This window comes from Mastigoproctus giganteus, chromosome 10 (genome assembly GCF_048544385.1).
Source record: "Mastigoproctus giganteus isolate SK-2022 chromosome 10, ASM4854438v1, whole genome shotgun sequence".
NCBI lineage: Eukaryota > Metazoa > Arthropoda > Arachnida > Uropygi > Thelyphonidae > Mastigoproctus > Mastigoproctus giganteus.
In genome coordinates this window covers 179,120,607-179,143,361 of record NC_143584.1, presented here as the reverse complement: position 1 = coordinate 179,143,361, position 22,755 = coordinate 179,120,607, and the positions used below count along the sequence as shown (strand labels likewise).

Sequence of the window (22,755 nt, the reverse complement as noted above, 5' to 3'; positions counted from 1 at the left end):
GTGTCAGAATGGCGAATTACGTGCAGTTGACGGCACGACGAAAGACTACTATTGTTGCTTTACGTGAGGAAGAATGTTCTTCCGGTCAAGCCTCAGGCTTCCTTGCATCATATGGCTAATAATGATATTGCTCATAGAGTGCCCTGTAATCAGTCGAAAGTGAGTAGATGTCTTCCCAATCTCAAGAATACTGGTTCTGCTGGTAGGAAAAAAGATACCAAAAGCAAACAAGTCTCTACTCCAAAACAGGACTGCGTTTTGAAGCACTTATGCCTTAAAAAACATAAGGCTACTTCGTCTCAGCTGAAAAGAGAATGGGAAGAACATACAGGACTGGTAGCAAGTGCAGTAACAGTCAGAAGACGCCTCCTCAAAAATGGACTTGTAGCCTTTCGTCCTAAGAAGAAGCCCCGCCTCACACAAAAAATGAAAAAGGCTAGATTAATTTGGTGTAAGGAGCATGTGAAATGGACCCCCGAGCAGTGGAAGTCGCTTATTTTCTCAGATGAGAATAAATTCGACTTGCATGGCTCTGATGGGAGACAAACAATTCGCTGTAGGCGTGGTGAAGAATACCATCCAGACTGTATGGTGTATTCAGTGAAATTCCCTACCAGCCAAATGATATGAGTGTGCATTTCGTATTGAGGAGTGGATCACCTGCAGTTTATAAAAGGTTCCGTAAATGCCAATGGATACCTGGCTATATTGAAAGGCAAATTGCTGCTAACCATTAAAAACCATTTCATCTTTCAGGACGACTCTGCTCCTTGTCATCGGACGAAAAGTGTAAGTAGGCACTTCTGTAGTTACTTTAGCTTCATTTCTGCATTAGAGGTTCGACAGTGATGTATTTACATTTGTTACAGGTGAAAAATGGTTGGAAGAACGGTCCATTACAACTATTAGCTGGCCAGGAAACAGCCCGGACCTGAATCCTGGACCATTACAACTCTTAGCTGGCCAGGAAACAGCGCGGACCTTAACCCTAAAGGTTGGCATCATGTGGAATTTGTAGTTTCCAGAAAGAAACCAAAGACCCTTCGTGAACTTCAGGAAGTCATAATTCGTGTTTGCAACCACGAACTATCAGTTGATGTTTAAAACCAGGGGCTCACATCTGATGAGAATGGGCTTGGCAGCACACCCAGGGTCCTGAGCTGAATATCATCATTCTTCTCTCTCTCTCTCTCTCTCTCTCTCTCTCTCTATCAGGGTAGCTCGGGAATTTTTTTTTTTTTTTTTTTTTGGCTAGTGCAGCATGAGCCTCGAGCTTCCTTGCACCATATGGCTAATAATAATAATTATTATCTTCAGAAATTGATTTTTTCAATGCCTTGACAGTGTGCTGCTGTCATCAGGGCCAGAGGTGGCTCAACTAAATATTAGTTTGCATCTGGTGAACTTTTCATTGTTTTCCATTTAAAATGATAAGCTGGAGCCAATTGAGGGTTTCTGATAACATTTCAGCCATAATTGTCGTGTTTACCAAAACTGTTGTATAAAGGTTGCAAATGCTCATTTTGGAATATTTTGAGAACACCAGTAAAATATTACTTAGCTTTGCCTTAACTATTAATAAATATCTTTTGTTTATATTTCTATTTGTGATGCTAGTCATTAATGTAACATATCATCCCGAAAAAAGGTTAGAAATGTGAAATTCCTACGTGATGCACTTTCTTTGAACACCAGTGTATATGCAGTGGTCAAGGTGTGGCCTGGGCCATTGATTTCGAACAACTAATAAAGGATAATCACCATATCACTTCTAGCTCAATTCCTGTATATCATTGACAAGACCCCATGAGCTGCTCTGGCAAACTGTCTGCTCCGCTCTGAAAACTTCATATCTCACTGCACAATTACTCCCAGGTCTTTTTGCATTCTCCACTGCCCTAAGTATAGTACCGTACAGTTGGTACGTTACTTTCGGGGTTACTGGGACCCATAGGCAGAAATTTGCATTTATCAATGTTAAACCTCAGTTGCCACTTCTCAGCTCATCTGCCCAATTTTTTTAGATCCTGTTGCATTAGCATACTGTCATTAACAACCCTGTCAACCTTTATATTATCTGCAAACTTGAATTTTAAGCCTGATACAGCTTAAACAACATCATTGATAAATATAGAAAACAACAATGGGCCCACCACTGAACCCTGGGGAACTCAAATAATAACATTAGTTCATGAAGAGCAGTGTCATTGATTACCACTCTCTGTCTTCTCCCACTCAAAAAACCCTTTATCCATCGGAGTAATTTGCCGTTAATGTCACAATGCTCCAATTTGTGCACTAGTCTTCCTGTGCAACAAAATCACAAGCTTTCCCGAAATCTAAGTATATGATAACAAAACTATTTTTGATATGAAAACGTCTATGGCGGCACTAGAGTAAAATCGATTGGTAACGAAATTTTTCTTACGGTGACGCAATTGATTATTAATGATTTTTTTTTTTTTTTTTTTTTTGGAAAAGACGCAATGACGTCACTTACTATTAGTGGCTCTTAGATTTTACGCAAATGACGTCACTTCCTAAATAGCTCTAACGACCGTAACTCAGTCACGACCGTCATCGAGCAGGGGATGGCCAACAAGTCGATCGTGGTTTTAATTTCGGTCGATCACGACGAATTTTAAATATATATAAAAAATAAATTAGTCAAAATCTAAATGTTATTGTTGAACCACATGACCACTTTTGTTGCCGCGCAGTCGCTGGGCTTGTCTAGTGAAAATTCACTCATGTTAGTTGTGGAGAGCATAACTTATGTGTCGAATTCTTATTTAGCTTACTTAATTGATGGAAGGGACTTGACAAATATTTGTAAATAAATATTTGTGAGTGAATAAAAGCTATTATTTCTAATCATTACGGGGAATGGTGTTCAAGAATTTCAAAATGGCGTATAGCGTGAATCTCCCCTATACAGGGGAGATTCTCCCCTATATGTACAGGGTTGTTAAAATTAAAGTATCCCTATGTAGAGGGCTCTGGAGCGAGTTCTAAGGCTCGTACTTCAGAGAAATTTGGGCAACAGGTACAATAAAGAATGCGCTTGCCATTTATTGGAAAAAAAAAATTAGTTACAAAATTTGTCACTATATGGCGCTGTGGCAATACAAATCTCCTGAACAGCGCTACATTTGGTCAATGAGTCCTCCATTTTGGTCATCAACAGTTTCCATTCGAAGAACAGCATTTTCCACAGCAGAACGTAACATATCAACTGGAATAGCCAGCAAATGACATCTAATGCTGTCCTTCAGATCTGCAGAATTTGACATCCTTCCCGATACAACTGGTTCTTCAAAAACTCCACAACCAGAAATCGGATCGGGTTAGGTCCGGTGATCGGGGTGGCCAGGTTGTCTGGAAACAACGGCTGATGACCCGTACGTCTGTAAAGTGTTGCTTTAGCAATCTTTGGACATAACGGTGGATGTGTGGTAGCACACCATCTTGCATGAATATGGTATTATTATTGCTCGTATATTATTTCTCTTCTATTGGGGGTTCAACCTCGTGATGGGTATCTACCAAGTACACAGGGTGGTTGTTGTTATGTCTGATGTTACTGTTGGTCGAGGAACTCTTTGACTATCCTAGAGGTATTCAGCATTGCGACTTTCTGGAGTTTCTTGTAGCAGTTCGCTGGGAGACCTATTGCTGCTAGGCTGTTATGTAGGGTTTTTGGCACCATACCTGTGGTTGACACAATGATTGGTATGGTCGTTACTTGTTGCATAGGCCACATCTCTTTCATCTCCTGTTTTAGGTTCGTGTACTTTCTGATTTTTTCCCCATGTGTTTTCTGAAGATTGCCGGTGTTGGGTACCGCTATGTCAATCATATAGGTAGTCTTTTCCTTCTTGTCCACAAGAGTTAAGTCCGATCTGTTGTGCGGTTTGTTCTATCCGTTATTATGGCGCACACCAGTACAGCTTGTGGGTTTGGGTCTCTAGTACTGCCTGGGGTTCGTACTCGTAGTACGATACACTTTCTTCGATCAACTGGTATTTCCTTGCTAGCTTCTGGTATATTATTCTGGCTACCTGGTCGTGTCTATGAGTGTACTCAGTCTGCGTGATCAATTTGCATCCCGCGGTGATGTGTTGGATCGTTTCTGAGGCCAGGTGGCATCGTCGACATGTGTCATCGGACACTCCGGGCTCCTTGGCGATGTATTTTCTATAGTTTCTGGTGTTGATTACCTGGTCTTGGACCAGGATGATAAAAGCGCTTAAACACCGTAAACGGTGTTTTAGCGCTTTTATCATCCTATGGTAATCGATGTAGGCTGTGTACATGTTCCGGCGCTTCTTGTAGACTTGCTCCATAACCGCGGCATCTATAGTTAGTTGCTCCTTGCATCCTTTGCTCAGCCGCTTGCATCCTTTTAGCTGTTCGGCCATTATGTTCTGGCTCTCCAAGTGGTCTGATATTTTCCTGGTTATGCAGCTGGTCAGGATCTTGTACATTGTTGGGAGGCAGGTGATTGGCCTATATTTCGCCGAGTTTCTTGTATCTTCGTCTTTAGGCTTCAGATATGTGATTCCTTGAGTGAGAAACTTCGGGATTGTCTCTGGGTGCCTTATAATTCGGGTGAACTGCTCTGACAGGTGCTTATGTGTGCAAGTGAGCTTCTTGTACCAGTAGTTGTGGACGTTATCTATTCCCGGAGTTCGCCAGTTGTGAGAGTTCTTGATCGTCTGTTTTACTTCTTCTCCCCGAATCTCCCATCCTCTCATTTCTTGTACTTCCTTGGTTTTCTTGCGTTCTAGTTCTATCCAGGGGGCTCGGCTGTTATGTCTTAATTCCCTGCTCCATATATTTCCCCAGAACTCCTCAATCGTCTTCTTCTCGGGTAGTCCGTTCCCTTCTTTCCCGTCTTCTCTGAGGCTCTTATAGAATCCTCTTTGGTCCTTATCTAAAATTCGGTTGTTTATTTTCCTCTGGGAACTCTCTTATTATTATTATTATTATTATTATTATTATTATTATTATTATTATTATTCATATGGTGCAAGGAAGCCTGAGGCGTATGCTGCACCAGCCAAGAAAAAATTGAGAGAGAGAGAGAGAGAGAGAGAGAGAGAAGGGAATTACCAAGAAAGAGAAGAACGATGATATCCGGTTCAGGACCATGGGTGTGCAAGCCTATACTCACCAGATGTGAGCCCCTGGGAAGGCGCCCACGTTGTTGCAGCTCTGGTATTGCAAAATTTGCCAACATTTCATAATATCGCTGTCCGGTGACAGAACAGGTGCGGAGTCCAGTCGGTGTTACCTGTTCAAAAAAATATAGCCCAATCATGAATGTGGCCGTAAATCCACACCACATTGTCAGTTTTGGAGAATGCAACGGGACCTGTTCGAAAACTCGGGGGTTTTCTGTTGCCCAAATACGACAGTTGTGCGTATTCACATGTCCATTGAAGCAAAAGTGGGCTTCATCACTCCAAAGGATGTTCCATGGCCAAGTGATATCCACTGTCATTCGCGCCAGAAACTGAAGTGCGTATGTGAAACGAATATCTGCATCACCGTGCTTTAGCGCTGTAGCATGTGCATCTTGTAAGGTTAGTACCGCAACACCTGACGCTTTACTAGCCTTACAGTGGAATACGGCATGTCCACTTCACGAGAAACAGCTGGCACACTTGCGCTACCACATGGAGATTGATTCAATAAATCCACGACAGCCATAGCCACATCTTCAACACAAGAGGAGTCCACTCGTTTTCGACCTCTACCTGGTTAAACACCAAGATGTCCTGTCGCTTCAAATTTCGCAATCATTTTGCGGACAGCACGAACAGTCATAGGTCCACGTGGGCCTTCTGACGCCGGAATTCTCTGATAGCCGCAGTTGCATTGTTGCTGTTCTGATAGTACAGCTTCACGAATGGCGCCTTTTCCTGCAACGTTGTTGGCATTGCTTCTGTAGTGCAATCAAACATCTACTGTATGATTTTGAAGAGACTGCTTTGCTTTTATACAGTACAGTAGAGCTGAGTAGTGGCGATGTGGCAATAACTTACGATTATGCAAATAACGTAAGTTATTTGCATAATCGTAAGTATTTTCCAACAACAGTGTTTTCCACGTCATTTTATATCTGGTTACATTGTAATATTATACAATGGCAAGCCAAGTGATCAAGCGCGAGGGTGTACAAGTACACTTGCTTTGAGTGATCAGGATTCACGCCAGTGACTGCTAAATAGGTACTGTTTCTTGTATTCTCTGTAGCTTGTGAATGCTTTTGATGTTCCCTTGTATTCTTTTTTTCTTCTTGTTTATACTCCGGCACGACCACCAGAGCAGTAGAGTTCACAATAAATCATCGATACAACAACAACAACAACATCCTTGGATGTTGTTGTTATAGGGTTTTAACGCAATTGGAAACTTAGGCCATATTGCCCCGTATATAATATGTCTGTAAATTGCGTGTGTTCTGTGGTGGATTTGCTGTTCCAGGTCGAAAAATTCTCTTCCTTCTCATTCTGTATACCTTTCACCCACATAATTCGTGGTATCAAATGCTCGCATAAGCAGTGTGATTTTTAGAACAACAGTTTGTTAATGGAAGGGGATGGAACTCTATCTTGAATTTGTCGCAGAATAGTGAGTGGATGACCTTGATCCGCCTTGACGTCCTCCCTACTATAATCTCTGAATTTCTTGTTGACGTACTGGCTTCATTTTACAATGCGTACCGGCGTCCACAGTTCATTAATTTGTTCTCGCTGAGACAGAAACCTTAACCTATGCTCTCTCATTTGTAAATTCATGTCCTCAAATACCCCTTTGAATATTTCATGTGACGCATACTTTCCGAACATTTGGAAACCAATGAAAAGATAATTCAAGTCCGCAAAAAACTTGAAATGTTAAGTTAGAAGCGAGGAAATTTATGTTCGGCGCCAGCGTTTAAAAAGAACAGGTTTTCTGACTCTTACTTGTAGTCGATTAATTGCTTCGGATTGCAAAAGGTAAGGAAATGTTTTAATCTAGTAAATAAGTGCTTTCATGAAATGAAGTGTCCTACTAAATCAGTTCTTTTATTCTCGTACATTAATAAATAATTTAAATTCGATGAGATATTAATAATATACTTTTTAATACGTTATTTGGACACCTGGGTTGTTTTGATGGCGATGCCGTTCGTTTCGCTGACTACCTTGCGTGAGGATCTTTGTATTTGTTTGCTTGTTTGGGTTATTAAATTAGTTTGATATCCATAGTTATGTTCTTGTTTGTTATTCTATGCATTTTCAGTTGTGTTATGCTTTTTCTTCAGCACTCTCATATTATTATTAGCTATATGGTGCAAGAAAGCCTGAGGCTTATGCTGCACCAGCCAAAAAAAAATCGCCAAGAAAGAGAAGAATGATGATATCCAGGATCCTGGGTGTGCTAAGCCCATACTTACCAGATGTGAGCCCCTGGGACTTCATATCGCAATGATCCAGGAGTGTGCTGTCAATTTCTTAACAAGGGGTTCGGTTGAGAGGATTTTTCAGCTAAGGGTCATACCGGTTAAAATAGTCTGTTAAATTTTATCAACGGGTTCGAATAATTCTCAAAAATTTAACAAGGAGCTCTCGCGAGCCCCAAGGACGCCCTACTGCACACCATCGAACTACCGCGGCATGCGTTCCGGAATAAAAGAGAGAGAGAGAGAGAGAGAAAATAAAATGTAATAATAATAAACAAATAAAAAATAAGAAGAAGACATGTGTGACTGAAAACTCCCACGCTTAGCCCCTTCCTACCTTGAATGCAAGTTCCATTTCTCAGTAATCTAAAATTTCCGTAATTAATTAATGCAACATCGCGAAGCAAAAGTCGTACCTCGCCGAATGCCTGTCTAGCACTAGCGTAGCTACCCTTTTTCGGGCTCGGAGGCAAAGAACATGTTCGGGCCCCTACTTAATTAATGAAAATTGCAAAACCAGGAGACAGCCAAAGGCGCCGGGCCCTTAAGGGACCGGGTCCGGAGGCAATTGCCTTGCCTGCCTACATGGTAGGTACGCCACTGCTGTCTAGCCTGTCAACTCGAAGACACTGAGCAATAAATTTAGGCTATGTCAGAGGTTTTTATGTCTGTAAATTGCGTGTGTTCTCTGGTCTATTTGACTATTTTACTGGACGAAAAAAAAACCTTGCTATCTACGCCTAAGACCAACTAAATCAGCCACGGAGTGAAAAAAAGCCCATTAAAGTTCCCCGCGTCATCGACGGGTTCGAACCCGCACCTTTTCCATCCGGGGTGGGGAGGACAGTGAGCGTGCCACAGTCTGAAAAGACGGGAGCGCTATTAAGGATTGTGGGAGATTCTCCATTGACACAGCTGCCAGAAACTAGGCGTGTTTATTTCGCCAGCTCATTTTTACCGTTGGAAGTAAGCGGAGGACGACGATTCGCTCTGAAACTTTAGAAAAGTTTAGTAGTTCCGTTATTCTTCCACTTCCATCCATTTGGGATAAACCTGGCACCATAGTCCTTCAGAAAGATACTAGATCTAGATTTTCTCTATATTCATTAATTAACAGAACCAGAACATAAATAGATTTTTTTTCCGCCCAACCCTGATGCGTGTAAACCATTACAAAATCGACGTGAGCTTGTTTGCAAGCGATATCAGTGAACTGATGCTGCCAAGATTCTCCAAAAGTAACAAAAATAACATGTCCAGGCACAACTGTGGATGACTAATACACTTCCATTAGTTATATAGGTAAGCCCTATTGTGTTAAATTTTGTTATGTATGTAAGTTTTGGAATACTTGTACTGTATACTTGTAGTATAGTGTCAATTTTTGTAATATTAATTTCGTTATAACCCCTCTGACGTGTACCGTGCACGGTGAATCGCTTATTTTTATTTATTCATTTATTTTAATTTAAGTTTTTAAATCAATATAGAGAAAATATCCGCACGCCCGTCAACATGACTAATAGGTTAGTGGCACTTTTACAATGAATTAAAAACTGATTGCTTAGCACTTCTGTACTTGGAGAATTAAATCAACTCTAATGTAATTTATTTCTACTGTGTTTCTGATGAAAAAGATTGCTAAGGGATGTTGAGAAAAAACAACCTAGGAGGAGGTTTTTAGAGTTACAAAGGAGTTGAAATTGTACAGAGACAAAACAAAAGGTTATAATTTTTTTGTTTTTTTAAGGGCATCAGCAACTTTGGCCGTATCGCGCCGTTTTATATTATCTCTGTAAATTGCAAGCGTTCTGTGATCGAGTTGCTGTTTGTTGGACGAAGAAGCCGAATTTCTGGAAGAAAAACCCTTCTACCCTTGTCTGAGAACGAGTACCGACTTAAGCTTTGAATGAATTGGCTCACTGCCGATGGGACTTTTCCTCTTGTTCAGACTATACAGATGAGTGGGCACAAATTCAAATTGAGGAAGGAAAGTTGCAAAATAGATACGCGGAAGTTTGCCTTTAGCCAGCGAGTAGTTGATTGCTGGAACAAATTTCCATCTGTTGTTGTGGAAGCTGATAGCTAAAATAAATTCAAACCAAACTATTGGAGAGAATGAATAGGTGAAATGGGAAGCGTCGTTTTTTTTTTTAAATGATGCTGTTTAAGCTTCCTTTCTTGCGTCATTTGTAATTGACGGGATTCGGACTCAGATCATTTCCACGCGGTGAGGGGAGAACAGTGATAATACCAATTGTGTTACTCACGCGGGGAAAACAGTCGGACAGGCTAAGAATTTCTCATATACTACTTTGTGCTCGTTCCTTGTTTTTTTTTTTTTTTTTTGTTTCTTTGTTCTGTTCTGGAAATCCGGTTTTTCATTCTGCAAGCAAACAAACCACAAAATTCATGCAATTTATAGGCAAAATACACAAAAGATACACAATGAGCCCGATGCATAATGGCCCAGTTAGAAGAGTTCTCCCTAGCCCTTCTGCCCTCGCGGGTGAAATAATCACCATTCACCAATTATTTCATTGGTGAAATAATCACCAATAGGTGGAAAAGGCCCTGGTTCGAATTCTGTCATTAACACGAGGAATTTTTATGGGGCTTTTTCACAATGTCAGGTAGTCGGTCTTAGGCAAGGGTAGCATGGTTTTTATCTCCCAGAAACTCGGGTTTTTCGTCCAGCAAACAGGCAAATCGACCACAGAATATATACAATTTACAGACATAATATATACGGATGAATATAGCTTAAGTCGCTGATGCGCCTAAAATCCAACAAAAACAACAACAACAACAACCACTTAATGGACCACTTTTCCATTCCCATCAACTTCGGTTATCACCTAAGAAAGTATGGTTTTGTAATATTTATCTCTTGATCAGCCAGAATGTCTACTATCGTGTATTAATTAATTAATAATACCCCAGTGTGGGTGTCATTCACCTTGTTTGAATTGATTGCACTAAAAACAGACTTGTTTCTCATCCACAAACAGCTCACAGTTGCTGATGAATTTCTGTTGGCTTAGTTCCTTTGCTATCCAGAAATCCGATTACTGTGCGCATTTCTTTATTTTTCTATACATGCATTTCAAGTTGGACAGCCATTTTGGATTATCACCTAATTGACGTAACCGAGTTGTCAAAGCGAGAGTGCAGTAGTACCTGCGTTTCAGTGGACTGTGGTCTGACTCCATATAATGGCTAAATACTGTTAATGATAATAGTCTAGTCAAAAAAAGAATAGCTATGAACTCCTCTGACCTTATACTGTACTTGTGCTGAAGTATAAACGGAACGTTTTTTTAAAGTTAGTAAAGGAGTCGACGTTCCATAACAAGAAGAAAAGAAAAGTTACATAATATTGCGTGATTATTTATGAGAGTTTCAGGACAGTTATCCTGTCAATGATCCCCAAGGTTGATAAAGTTTCAAGCAACTTTTAAGAATACAGTAATCTTTTGATGAAAGTTACAACTGGTGAGAAGGGGTTTCATTAACATCCTGAAAAAAAACAAAAAACATCAGTTTCCAATGGAAAATCTCTGGAACCCGGAAAGTGAACAAAATATGTCTCTTAACTGAAAAGTGAAAATACTGAGTTGATTTGTACCGTTGATATCAAGAGTTTTATTTATTTAGAATTCATTGTAAATTCCGAAGTCTTTAAGGAAAGCTATTTAGTCAAATGAATGGATTTTTCACAATGACAAAGTACTAGATCATGATGATGCACTTTTACAGCAGTTTTTGGCAAAATAGGAGCTCACGCAGTGTGATCATCTACCTTATTTAGCAGATTTTTTTTCCCTGCCTTTTTTTTTTATTTCCAGAATTGAACAACTCAATGAACGGGGTGCAAAAAAGACCGCTATATTAGGACCTCCTTTAACCGACCTGTATTTATGTCCAAAAATTGCGTATGTTCACTGGACAGTTTGGCTTTTTCGCTGGATGAAAAACCACAGTTTTCGAGGGGCAGAACCTTGCTATCCTCTCCTGAAACCAGTCACATAGCTGGCCACGTAGCAACACAACAACGGAGTAAAAAAAGCCTATAAAAGTCACGTTATCGACGGGATTCGAAGCCGGGTCTTTTCCACGTAGTGTCGGGAGGACGGTGATTGTGCTACTGTGATGACAAATAAAAGAGAAAAGGCATTGATAGCTAATTAATTCCTGGGTGATTGTTGGCAAACTTGCACCTTCATTTATTTAAACATTTATCGGTTTTCTTTATCCATTTTTAGCGGAACTTTATAATCATGGAGCTCTTTTCTTTTAAACATTTTTAATATTTGATTAAATTAATCAATAATCTCGAGAAAATAAAGATAATAATAACAAATTCAAATGTTGGCAAAAAAAGTCCATAATTTTCTGAACACTGGAGTTTGCCAGCGGGTGGTTGATTGTTGGAACAAACTTCCATCTGTTGTTACGGGAGTGGGTAGTTTGAATAAATTGAAGGAAGAACTAAACAAATTCATGGAGGGGACGGACAGGTGACGTGGGATTTTTTTTTTGGCTGATGCTTTATATATGCTTTCTTACATCACATGCCAATACTACTAATAACCACAATTTTCGCAAAATTACTCCCACTTTTACTTTGTCAAGGACGGACGTGCTCAACATCCACCCGCTAGATATAACAACAGTAAACCTGCTGCAGTCCGTGAGATTTTGAAATAACATGTCACGTCCAAGGTCATCGAATTATGATTCGCAGAATGTGATAACAATCGGATGCTAAGCAATAGTTTGAAACTTGTACGCTTCTTCTGATATTTGTATATGTTTTCTGTTCATTACTTAGCTGACTTATGAAATTCACCGTCATCTAACCATGATTTTCATATGGTCGACTTTCGTCTTTCTTGAGGTCCCCGCTTCCTAATGACCAGAAGTATTTTACAAGGTACACTGGGATATTCATGCGTGGTTTGTTGATAGCATAATATGCTGACTAGATCTTCTGGTGATCAAAGTAGACAAGTGGTTATAACGCGTTTACGTTATAATGAAGTGACATCTGTAAATGTCACCTCATTCTCCTAGTTGGCGAATTATTGGGAAGTTTTATTTTTGGATCTTTTTACAAACAGGATACACGAAGCAATATGGCCTTAGTCACTAATGCTCCTAAAATCCTATGGGGGAAAAAATAAATAAAAAAATTCCTCCCTTCACACATTTTTCTAGCTGCATATATCTTCACAAGCGACACCAAGTTCACAAGTCTTATATAAAAAAACCTCATTGAAATGACATTTAATCTGTTTCTTTTTTTACATACAAATTCTATGGAAAAAAGAAATAACGATTACCGAATTTCTATTTGTCGGATTTGAATGAAATTATGGCTGGCTCGACAAATCTCTCTAAAAGAACTAAATATAAATTTCATGAAAATCAGTCCACTGGGAGTCGAGTTGTTTCATGCGGACAGATGGGCATGGTGAACACAATAGACACATATGCATATACAGTGGCAGACAAAAAACTGCATCATCCAAAAAAAAAAGTAACATTTGTAGTGAAAGGTATAAGATTTTGTTTGATTACAGTCATTTTGTTTGTCGCAAAGCAAAGGTATTGTGTCAGATAAAGCTTATATGGCATCAGACAGTAATTGCAAGATATTGCATCAGCCGTTTCTATAAATACGGCGTTGGAAGGGTATACACGCTCATTAGTATCCTGTTTTGTAGAGGTGTAAGCATGGCTCCGTACGTTCAGTTGACATCAAGAAAAAAAAATGTACCTGTTGCTCTGTCCCAGGAAGGGCTTTCTAAGCGTGCAATCGCTGATAAAATAGGCTGTCACCGGTCAACGGTATCCCGGCTGCTGAAATTAAAGCGTGAAACCGGTGATGTGAAGAGAAGACCTGGATCAGGCCATAATCGAGTGACTACGCCTTCCCAAAATCGATATTTGAAACGGCTATGCCTTCGTAATCGCCATACTAGTGCTCCTGATCTAAAACTTGGATTTGAGATGGCATTTGGTGTTGAAACAAATGCATGAACTATCCAAAGACGGCTTTCGGAATGTGGTCTGCACGCCTATCGGCCCAAGAAGAAGCCTTTGTTGACCCACCAAATGAGGAAGAAGCTACTTTGTTTGGCTAAAACGCATGTTTCATGGACAAAAGAGCAATGGGACACCGTCATCTTTTCTGACGAATCGAAATTCAACCTGCATGGCTCGGATGTGAAGCGATATGTCAGAAGACGAAAATCGGAGGCATACCATCCTGACTGCATAACACAGACCGTAAAGTTCCCCACCGGTCAGATAGTCTGGGGATCCATAACAAGCAAAGGGGTGGGGCAAATTAAGTTTATAAACGAAACAGTGAATGCAGAAACCTACACTGCTATCTTGGAAGAGTGCCTGAAACCCGTTATGAGGGATCACCACACAGACGTTCAAAATTGCATTTTTCAGCATGACTCAGCACATTGCCACACAGAAAAATTGGTAAGTTTATGCTATTTAGATTTAATGATGAGTTTGCCTTCTTGTCTCACAAGAAATGTTTTCCCTCATTTTTCTCCCTTAAGGTGCAGGGTTGCCTCAGAAATACTGGCATTACAGTGTTGAAATGGCCCGGCAACAGTCTACATTTGAACCCTTTTGAAAATTGCTGCTACATAATGTCGTCTAAAATTGCTCAGAAGAAGCCAACAAGTAAGATTCAGCTGCAGGAGAGCATTGTAAGGATGTAGTACCACGAAATTGGGCAACCATATATCCAGAATTTGATTAACTCTATGCCAGATCGTTGCAAGGCTGTAATTGCAGCTTGAGGAGGAACAACAAAATATTGAGGACTTATTTTGCTGATGCACAGTACATAATACTATTACGTTAACTTGTCATTTCAATTTGTACACGTAAATGCAACAAAGTATGTTTGGTTGTCATGATTATCATATTTAACAAATGCATTTCGAACATTTCTGCAGCCCACAATGCAGCGCAAAAACACATTAAACACATCCCGTCGTAATTTTATTCAACTCAGTGATTCTGTTAACGAAATTCAAACCGCAATCTCACAACTTTCTGCTGAGTTTACACGGTTAAACGACTCAGAGCAATAGAGAACCGACAACACAGGTGCGAAACCTGATGAACTTCTAGAACAGAGGATATCTGAACCCGGTATGACAAGTTTAGGAACCACGAACGCAGTTGTTGAGAGTATTAGGTTGATGTCTAGAATTAATCAGCTTGAAAATGAATTATTAACCTTCAGGACACCCTCATCAGAAGCTACAGCGAAAATAGATCATGGGAATGAAATCTCAAAAGCATAAATGGCAGAGCTACAAGACGACATCACAGTGCTACACAAAGAAAACAAGGAGATGAAATTTATACTCCTTGATATCTACAATAAGATTGAACTGAGTAAGCTAGCAGATTCCAGTAAACTCACTAACCTTCTGAACTCAGACGATCTTCTTAAATTATATAAAAATTACCCAAGGGCCATTACAGTATCAGTCTGCCCCGAATGTAACAAAAAATCAAGACCCAGTCCTCTGTCAGGTCGTTCCTCCAGGTAGGAACGACCTGAAAAACGGCCAAACACTGGACATCGTCAAGCGCCATCTCCTCGCTCAAGCAAGCTTCTAAAAATAGACAGGAAAGCGAAAAATCCACCCACAAAAGACCATTATTCACGCATGCTCAAGAAGAACCGGAAAAGGGCAACTGATGTTAATCACCACTCAATGAAAGAGAAGTTTCCACAATTACAAAAGCAGTCTCCACCAACGGTCATTGGCAACGCATGTAGAAACTCTCTTATATGCAATAACGAATTCTCTACATCTGTGCCAATGACGAAAAAGTCATTATTATTTCCACCTTCACACCCAACTTCTTACATATCTCGCAATACCTGTCCTGCCATACCTCACTCGCACTTCTCATCTTCACAAGGTCTGGGATTCAGTGTCGGAGCGAATTCAATATTCGAGCCAGTGGATTCTTCCACACTACAATTTCCACTCCCAGTTCATCCCACTGTAAATCCATCCTATCGCATGCAACAAAACAAGTATGACCTTCAGAGTGAGCCAATGAACAAGTCCAGTTTCACGTGAATGGCTTCGGATTGGCCAACTCCAAACTGCAGCCTTCCCACACACACACCTCCCAGACGGCAGAAGTCTTAACCCTCTAGTGGGCTTTTCATACCTCGTTTAGCCCCAAATACCACGCCAAATCATGTGGCTGAGGTTCTAAGTGATAAACTAAACCTCCGACTAAAGGTGCAGCAACTTCACACCAGGAACCCCCACTGCGCATCTTTCAGGGTTGAATGCGCACAAGACCTGTTCAATTTAACTGGACCTGAATCTATCTGGCCTATCCGCACCATTATTAGGCCCTTCTATAGTAGGAGAACCAGTCACCTTCTCCAACCTCCAGCTCTGCACCATAACCAAGTCTGCAACGCCACCACCCACAGCTGACTCGACTCATTCCCGGACAACTTCCAACGATCTCAGCAGTCTTCCTTTCATACCACTGCTCTGCCATGACCTACAGTGAAAGCTCCACCCCGCCATGATAAGAGTATCCTGAGTTCCCTATGTGATGGTCCTCATAAAATACCGCTCCATCTTACGTTAGGAAGTGGTGCCGTTCGCTTGCGAACGTGCCAACTCAGGACACAACCAGTCAAGACGGAAGTTCGTCGAACACCTGTCATTAGAGTGTACTTCCAAAATATCAGGTCCATTAGGTGCAAACTAGATTTAGCAGAACAGATCTTCATCTCTCAGGCCGCTGACGTGGTCTGCCTCACAGAAACGTGGCTTCAACCTAATCAAGACACACTCTTCTGCTCAGCTATTGCTGGTTAGTACATGCTGTCTGCCTCTAGGAAGCAATTTAGAGGTGGTGGAGTAGCCATACTGTTTAACACCTTCTTATTCTCATATGAGCATTCGACCTCAACTACAATTGAAGCTTTCAAAGTGATTGTAGTCTCGCTACGTTTCCACATTGACATCGCTTCCATGTATATTCCCCCAGGGCCTACAATTGAAATTATTGAAGATCTGGGAACTGGCTCTTAAACCATCATCGTCCGTCTGCACAACAACTTTTTTGCGGTGATTTTAAGCTGCCTCCAAACCGCCATCACCTCTTTATCAGGCTCAGTGAGTTCTTCAAATCCATCGATATGACACGGGTCAATGAGAACCTCCACTAGGGGATTGAACCTACTCGATCTCGCTTTTTCTTCAACACCATGCACAGCTGAGGATGATCCCATCGCATTCTTCCTGTCCGATCACCAGCCTATAATCTTGACATGGTCATTGGAGGTACCAAACTTCAACATCCCTGACAACAAAATAGTCAAATACGTTACAGCACCTAAATACCTTAATCCTCAATTCTCTGTAGAAGCAGCATCCTGCATTCCTTGGGATGTCCTCATTGACTGCGACCTAATCCTCGCAGTGACACTCATGTCCAACTGAGTTAAATCCGTCACCGACTATGCTGCCACCAAACGAGTAACAGTGACTCCCTGTTCCAGATCATGGTGGACTGCTGACCTCAACAACAGCTTCAAAAAAAAAAAAAAAAAAAGTCCTACATAAGAAATGGAAGCTTACGAATGGCAGTCAAGACAGAATCGCATTTACCCGTGCCAGAGCCCACTTTAATCGGAAGAAAGCTGCTGCAATCCAAGCAAATCTTGACCGCACTCTGAGGAAAGGAAAGCCATTCTATGCTGCCCGACATGGTGGATTCAATCAAATGCTTAATCCTCAAGAATGGCTCAAATACATCGCCAGGTTTTCAAATACAACCACAGTCCCCATCTACAGCTGTCCAGTCTGACTATGAAACCCTTCAGATGTCCTAGGGACTATCCAGATCACGAAACAGGAGCTCATACGTGCCATCAATTCCCTTCCCACAACAGGCAGTGTTGGGGAGGATGGAATTCCGCAATTTATGGTAAAGTGCTTGAGCACATTCATCATAGACCATTTTCTCTCGATCTACAACAGATGCCTCACTGAGCATTATTTTCCATCCCAATGGAATAAGTACACAGTGTAGCCCATCCCAAAAAAATAATTTGCCAAAAACGTCAGCCAGTTCAGACCCATATCAATTGCCTCTTGTCTGTTAAAAACTCTCGAAAAGGCTTTGCTACCCACAATTACTCACCAAATCCTCCAGTCGAAACCATTTGAAATCCGTTATGCCATCCCAGGAAAATCATCAATCACTAACTTGGCAGCCACCAGAACGCATTCTATCAGCATTCGAACAAAGAGCTGAGCTGGCAACCATATATCTCGACATAAGCGCAGCCTTTGATTCCGTGTCGATCCCGATCTTGCTCCTTCTACTTAAGTAGAAATTTCATATTCGAGGTGATATGCTGTGCTTTTTCGAATCTCTGCTCTGTCACAGAATATTTATTCTCCATCGGGAACAACAAACCCTATCCTGTAACATTACTGCATGAGTACCGCAGGGGGGTTTTCTATCTGGTGTCCTGTTCACGGCTATCATCGTGCCCATTATTGCCTCCATGAAGGTCTCTTATGCTATGCTGATGACCTCAAACTAGTGACGCAAATTAAACCTAGCGACAATCCCGTCCAGCTCAGCAACAGGATCAATTCCCAACTTAAGGATCTTGAATTGTACCTGGCAAGCTTCAATCTAAAAATCAACCCACAGAAGTCTGCTCAGATTATATTCTCCCTTAAATCCGCGCCAACACTACTCAACGTGTCACTCGAAGGGGTATCAGTACCAAACGTACCTTCGCACACAGACCTTGGCGTTCTGTTTGATCAAAAGATGTCCTTTGTCAACCAGATCGACGAAATCAGTACAAAATTTTCTCGGCTACGGGATCTCAAAGCAGTAGATGCTACACGTCCGACATCCTCTCACTGTTAAAAAGTTCATCACCTGCACGATCTACCCCGCCATTCTCTATGGTGCAGAAATATGGGCCTCAGCCGCACCTACAAACCTTAAGCGGGTGTACACCGCTGAATATTGGTTATTGAAATGGGCCAATAACAAGCTTTGTCTACATGCCACCACTACAACCAGCATGATGGCACAAGCACTCGACATCCCGAGGATGAAGTTCCTGATCGTGGAAAACAGGCTGATCTTTGTACCGGGTCGAGTGTGACTCATTCACCTAAGTCTTTTCGGATTATTGAGAATTCGGATCAGATTACCGAGGTTACGTTATACTTTTAATAAGCACAGTGTTACGCTGATATTCAAGTGTAAGTTTAAAGTTTAAAACAGCCTGTTGTTGTGTTATATTGCTAAAGATAATTGAAATAAATTTATATTCAATAATTTCTTTTGAATCTTTCCAGAAATTAACGATCGAAAAGGAAAGAGAGAGATGATCGTATTTTCCATACTGTTTTTCACCACATCCGCCTTTGCAGCCGAACCAAGAGACAGTCAACCGTACAGTATGTCTTTCACTTTAACTCATTTCAGCAAAGAACAGTACTTGATTAAAAGTAAAAACTCAAAGCGAAGCGAAATGTAAAACAATGTTTGAAGTAATCCTTTTGCAAACACCAAACTTTAAAAGAAAGAAAGAAAGAAGATACCGGGTGGCGGTTCGCCTTAACTTCAACATACTGCGCACACAGTGGTTATAATCACCACCCTCCCCACACCACGTAGAAAAGTACCAACTATGCATGCGTACTTTATTTTATTTTATTATTTTTTTTAATTTTAAAGCACAAGTTTGGACAATCTGTGTACATGGTTTTCGTGTCCATTAGTTTGGGTTTTCCTCTGGTGGATGCTGTAAGATACTGAGATCTGGGGGCAAAGAGGCCCGACATAACAGCACACACTACAATACACTCACAAACACACACACTAACTACACGTCAGGCCCGCTTTACAAATTCTCTGTATGAGGTAACACAACTATAAAGAACAAGAACAAAAAAAAGAAAAAAAGAAAAAAGGTAAAACCATATAAAATAAGATAACACATTGCTCACAATTTCAGTGTCTTCGTCAGAGGTCATCCACCGAAATTATGAGAAAGAGGGCAATATGTAGGCCTGTGTTTTCGACATGGTCTCTATGCTAATGATCTCTATGCTAATGAACACGTGCTGTGAAATGAGTTTAAATTTAGAGGCATAAATAGAGCCGAATAAAGTATATACATATACTTATTAAATATATATATATATATATATATATTTAATTATTATAGTAAAAGTATAATTGGTACTATGTAGGTACTCAAAATGTATTAAAACCCAGGCATAAAAGTACTCTGTGGATCATAAGGCCAAAAACTATTCAATAGTAGTAGTAGTAGCTATTCTACAGTGGCTATTCAAAAAATCACATTAATCATTTTGAGGATTTGTACATATGGTTTTCACCTGTAGCTTCTCATAGGAGTGGCCTGGATATGGGAAAAGCATACCAAAGGAACCTCGTGAGGTACAGAAATGATGAGGGAAACAATACTGACACAATAACGGAAACAAAACGGTACAGAGGGACTTTATTCAAAAATGGCAACATAGCACTTGCTTGCTACCACGATACAGATGCATCACTGCCAAAGATGAAACAAAGGGAAGAGGTGGTCCTCAGTTGGAGATATGGCCACCCCTAATGTCGATGCAGGCTTTGCACCGCCTGTCCATACTTAGAACAATGTTTTTGATAAGTTCTTGCGGTAACATTGTCCATTCCTCTGTCAGCGCCATCTTCAGCTGGTGAAATTTTCTGGTGGACGTGGATGTGCCGCTGGGCATCTCCCCAGAGCGTCCCACATGTGTTCGATGGGATTTAGATCGTTGGAACGGGCAGGCCAATCCATACGAATAATGTCCTCACTTTCCAAAAGCATATCAACAGCTGCAGTGCGATGGGATGTGGCGTCATCCATAAACACGAACTCGGGGCCAATGGCACATCGGAACAGACGCACAGTGCACGCTACTATACCTCAGTATAGTAGCGTGCACTGGTTACAGTACCGCCTTCCAGTATCTGGAGTTGTCTACCTTCATCCAAGACAACGCCTTCCCAGACGAGAGCACCTCGACCGCCATATCGATCCCTTTCAGTGATGTTTGCGGGGTGATACCGTGTGCCAACCTCTCGCCAGATTAGCTGACGTCCAGAATCGCTGCTGAGACTGAATATACTCTCATCAGTAAAGAGTACCTTAAGTAAAGATTTTGTGGTTGTAACCTTAAGAAATAGTGTTGGTCCTTAAGTTTTGCACATCACTGTAATTAGATTGCAGACGGATGTAATGTTCAATCTACAATTGATGCCATTAAGTCGGCCTCAGACGTAGACAGCAAGGTTTCTTCTTCGTAATCTCTGGGTTTTTCGTCCAGCAAAGCAGGCAAATCGACCAGAGAACACACGCAATACACATGAGTAGTTGAAAGTAGCTTTCTATGTGATCCTAATATAATAGTTTAGTTAGTTATGTATACGCACTTGGGAGGGTGTCCTTGACCCTCTAAGAAAACTGGGTTGCCCTTATCAATTATATTTATTACACAGAAGTTTTTCTCGGACAGATGCATAATAGTGAAGTCACAACAACATAGTCTAAAAAGATACTAAATGAATGCTTGAAAGAGATTTTTATTGTTGTAGAACTATAGCTTTTATGATGACCTCACGGTCATCGTTTGAGGTAGATCAAGGGTAGACAAAGAGCAAACTGCTAACTACATCCATAATGATCTCTTCCAGTGGTCTATCAATAACAAATTAATGATAAATCCTAGTAAAACAAAAATGATGATGTTTAAAACTTAACCAGATCACAGAAGACCACCACAAATTAAAATTAATCAAATAAAGTTCCCATTAGTAAAAGAAAATGAATATCTAGGAACTCAGATGGACAATAAGTTAAGCTTTCATCCTCATTTGATATACCTTGAAGAGAAAATTTAAACTTCTCAGGAATGATAATTAGAATTTCAAGAGTGGACTTTGGTCTTTCTAGAACAACTCTACTTTTATATTATAACGCAGTGTTCTTACCTATTGTCACATATGCAGCAGGAGCATGATTTTATAGAGCTGGAATCAGCCGTGCCGAGAGTGAGGCGAACGAGGCTCTTGCCTCAGATTAAAAGCTGAAAGGGGCGCCAAAAGAAAGATTAAATAATTGCCAACGTTTCCATGATTAACAGTAGGGCGCAATTTTTCATTCTTGTCTCAGGTACTAAAATGTTTTGGCACGGCCATGGCTGCAATAGTAAGATTTGCAAACGTTACAAAGATCAATGTTAATTGTTGTTGTCAATCGTGCTTGTAGGACAATATCAACTGCGACACTAAAAGTATTAATTGGAACTATGCCACTGGATTTATATGCTATTTTTCGACGATTATTTTAAGAATAAAAATGAATATCAATTTTATACCTAAATATACAGCTTGATTTACAGGCCAATCCAAAGATATAGAAGAAAAAAAATGTTAGAAAGAAGTGATTGATCTATGGCAGACTAGATGGGACAGTTTCTCAACAGGGGTCTTAACAAGAACTTTTACACCACAAGTTACATATTTACTGTTTGTTATTTGGTTCTTTGAGCATTAGCAACTAAAGCCATATTGCTGCGGGGATATGCGGTGGTCATCCCCTGGGGACTCGAACCCTGGTCTAATTAAGAAGCGTGTGCTACGCACTGCTGCTCCTGGCTACAGAGACGCCAAATATTTACTAAATCAGTCAAGAACATGGTTTTCTGTGGAAATGGAAACATCATACATGGTAACAGGACATGGGTCCCTCAATGAAAAATTATTTCAACTTGGACTACGTGATACAGATTTATGTGCATGTTGAGCTGTAGAAAACTGGAAGCATGTACTTTATGACTGTCTGCCTTATGCTGACTTACGATTTCAAATGGAGGGCTGTGTTTCTAATTTTTATCCTAAGGGAGAAGAGAATTTTCTCTCCACCCGAGCAACTTGGATCAAAGTACAGCAAAAACCTTGGGAGGTGCATTATGGCCACAGAAGCCGATGCGCCAACAACTACTGAAAAAAAAAAAAAGTCGGAGTTGCCAAAGATTTTTTTTTTAGGTACAGGGTTGTTAAAATTAAAGAGCGCTCTGGAGCGAGTTCTAAGGTTCGTACTGAATTGAAATTTGGACGACAGGTACAATAAAGAATGCGCTGGCCATTTATTGGAAAAAAAATTAGTTACAAAATTTGTCACT

The 22,755-nt window shown here is 40.7% G+C and overlaps 1 protein-coding gene across 2 annotated transcripts in view; it reads left to right on the top strand.

The window, feature by feature from the left end:
* Window positions 1-6,820: 6,820 nt before the first annotated feature.
* The window catches only part of LOC150079582 (endochitinase-like), a 36,044-nt gene continuing 20,109 nt past the window's right edge, over window positions 6,821-22,755 (top strand). The window contains exons 1-2 of one of the 2 annotated variants that reach the window (XM_090384047.1): window positions 6,821-7,007; window positions 18,874-18,975. In XM_090384047.1, coding sequence (XP_090240173.1) covers window positions 18,903-18,975 — 73 coding nt within the window. In that variant the 5' untranslated portion in view covers window positions 6,821-7,007; window positions 18,874-18,902. Of the gene's footprint in view, window positions 7,008-7,147; window positions 7,201-18,873; window positions 18,976-22,755 lie in introns of those variants that run through there. The other variant, XM_090384046.1, reaches the window with a different exon arrangement.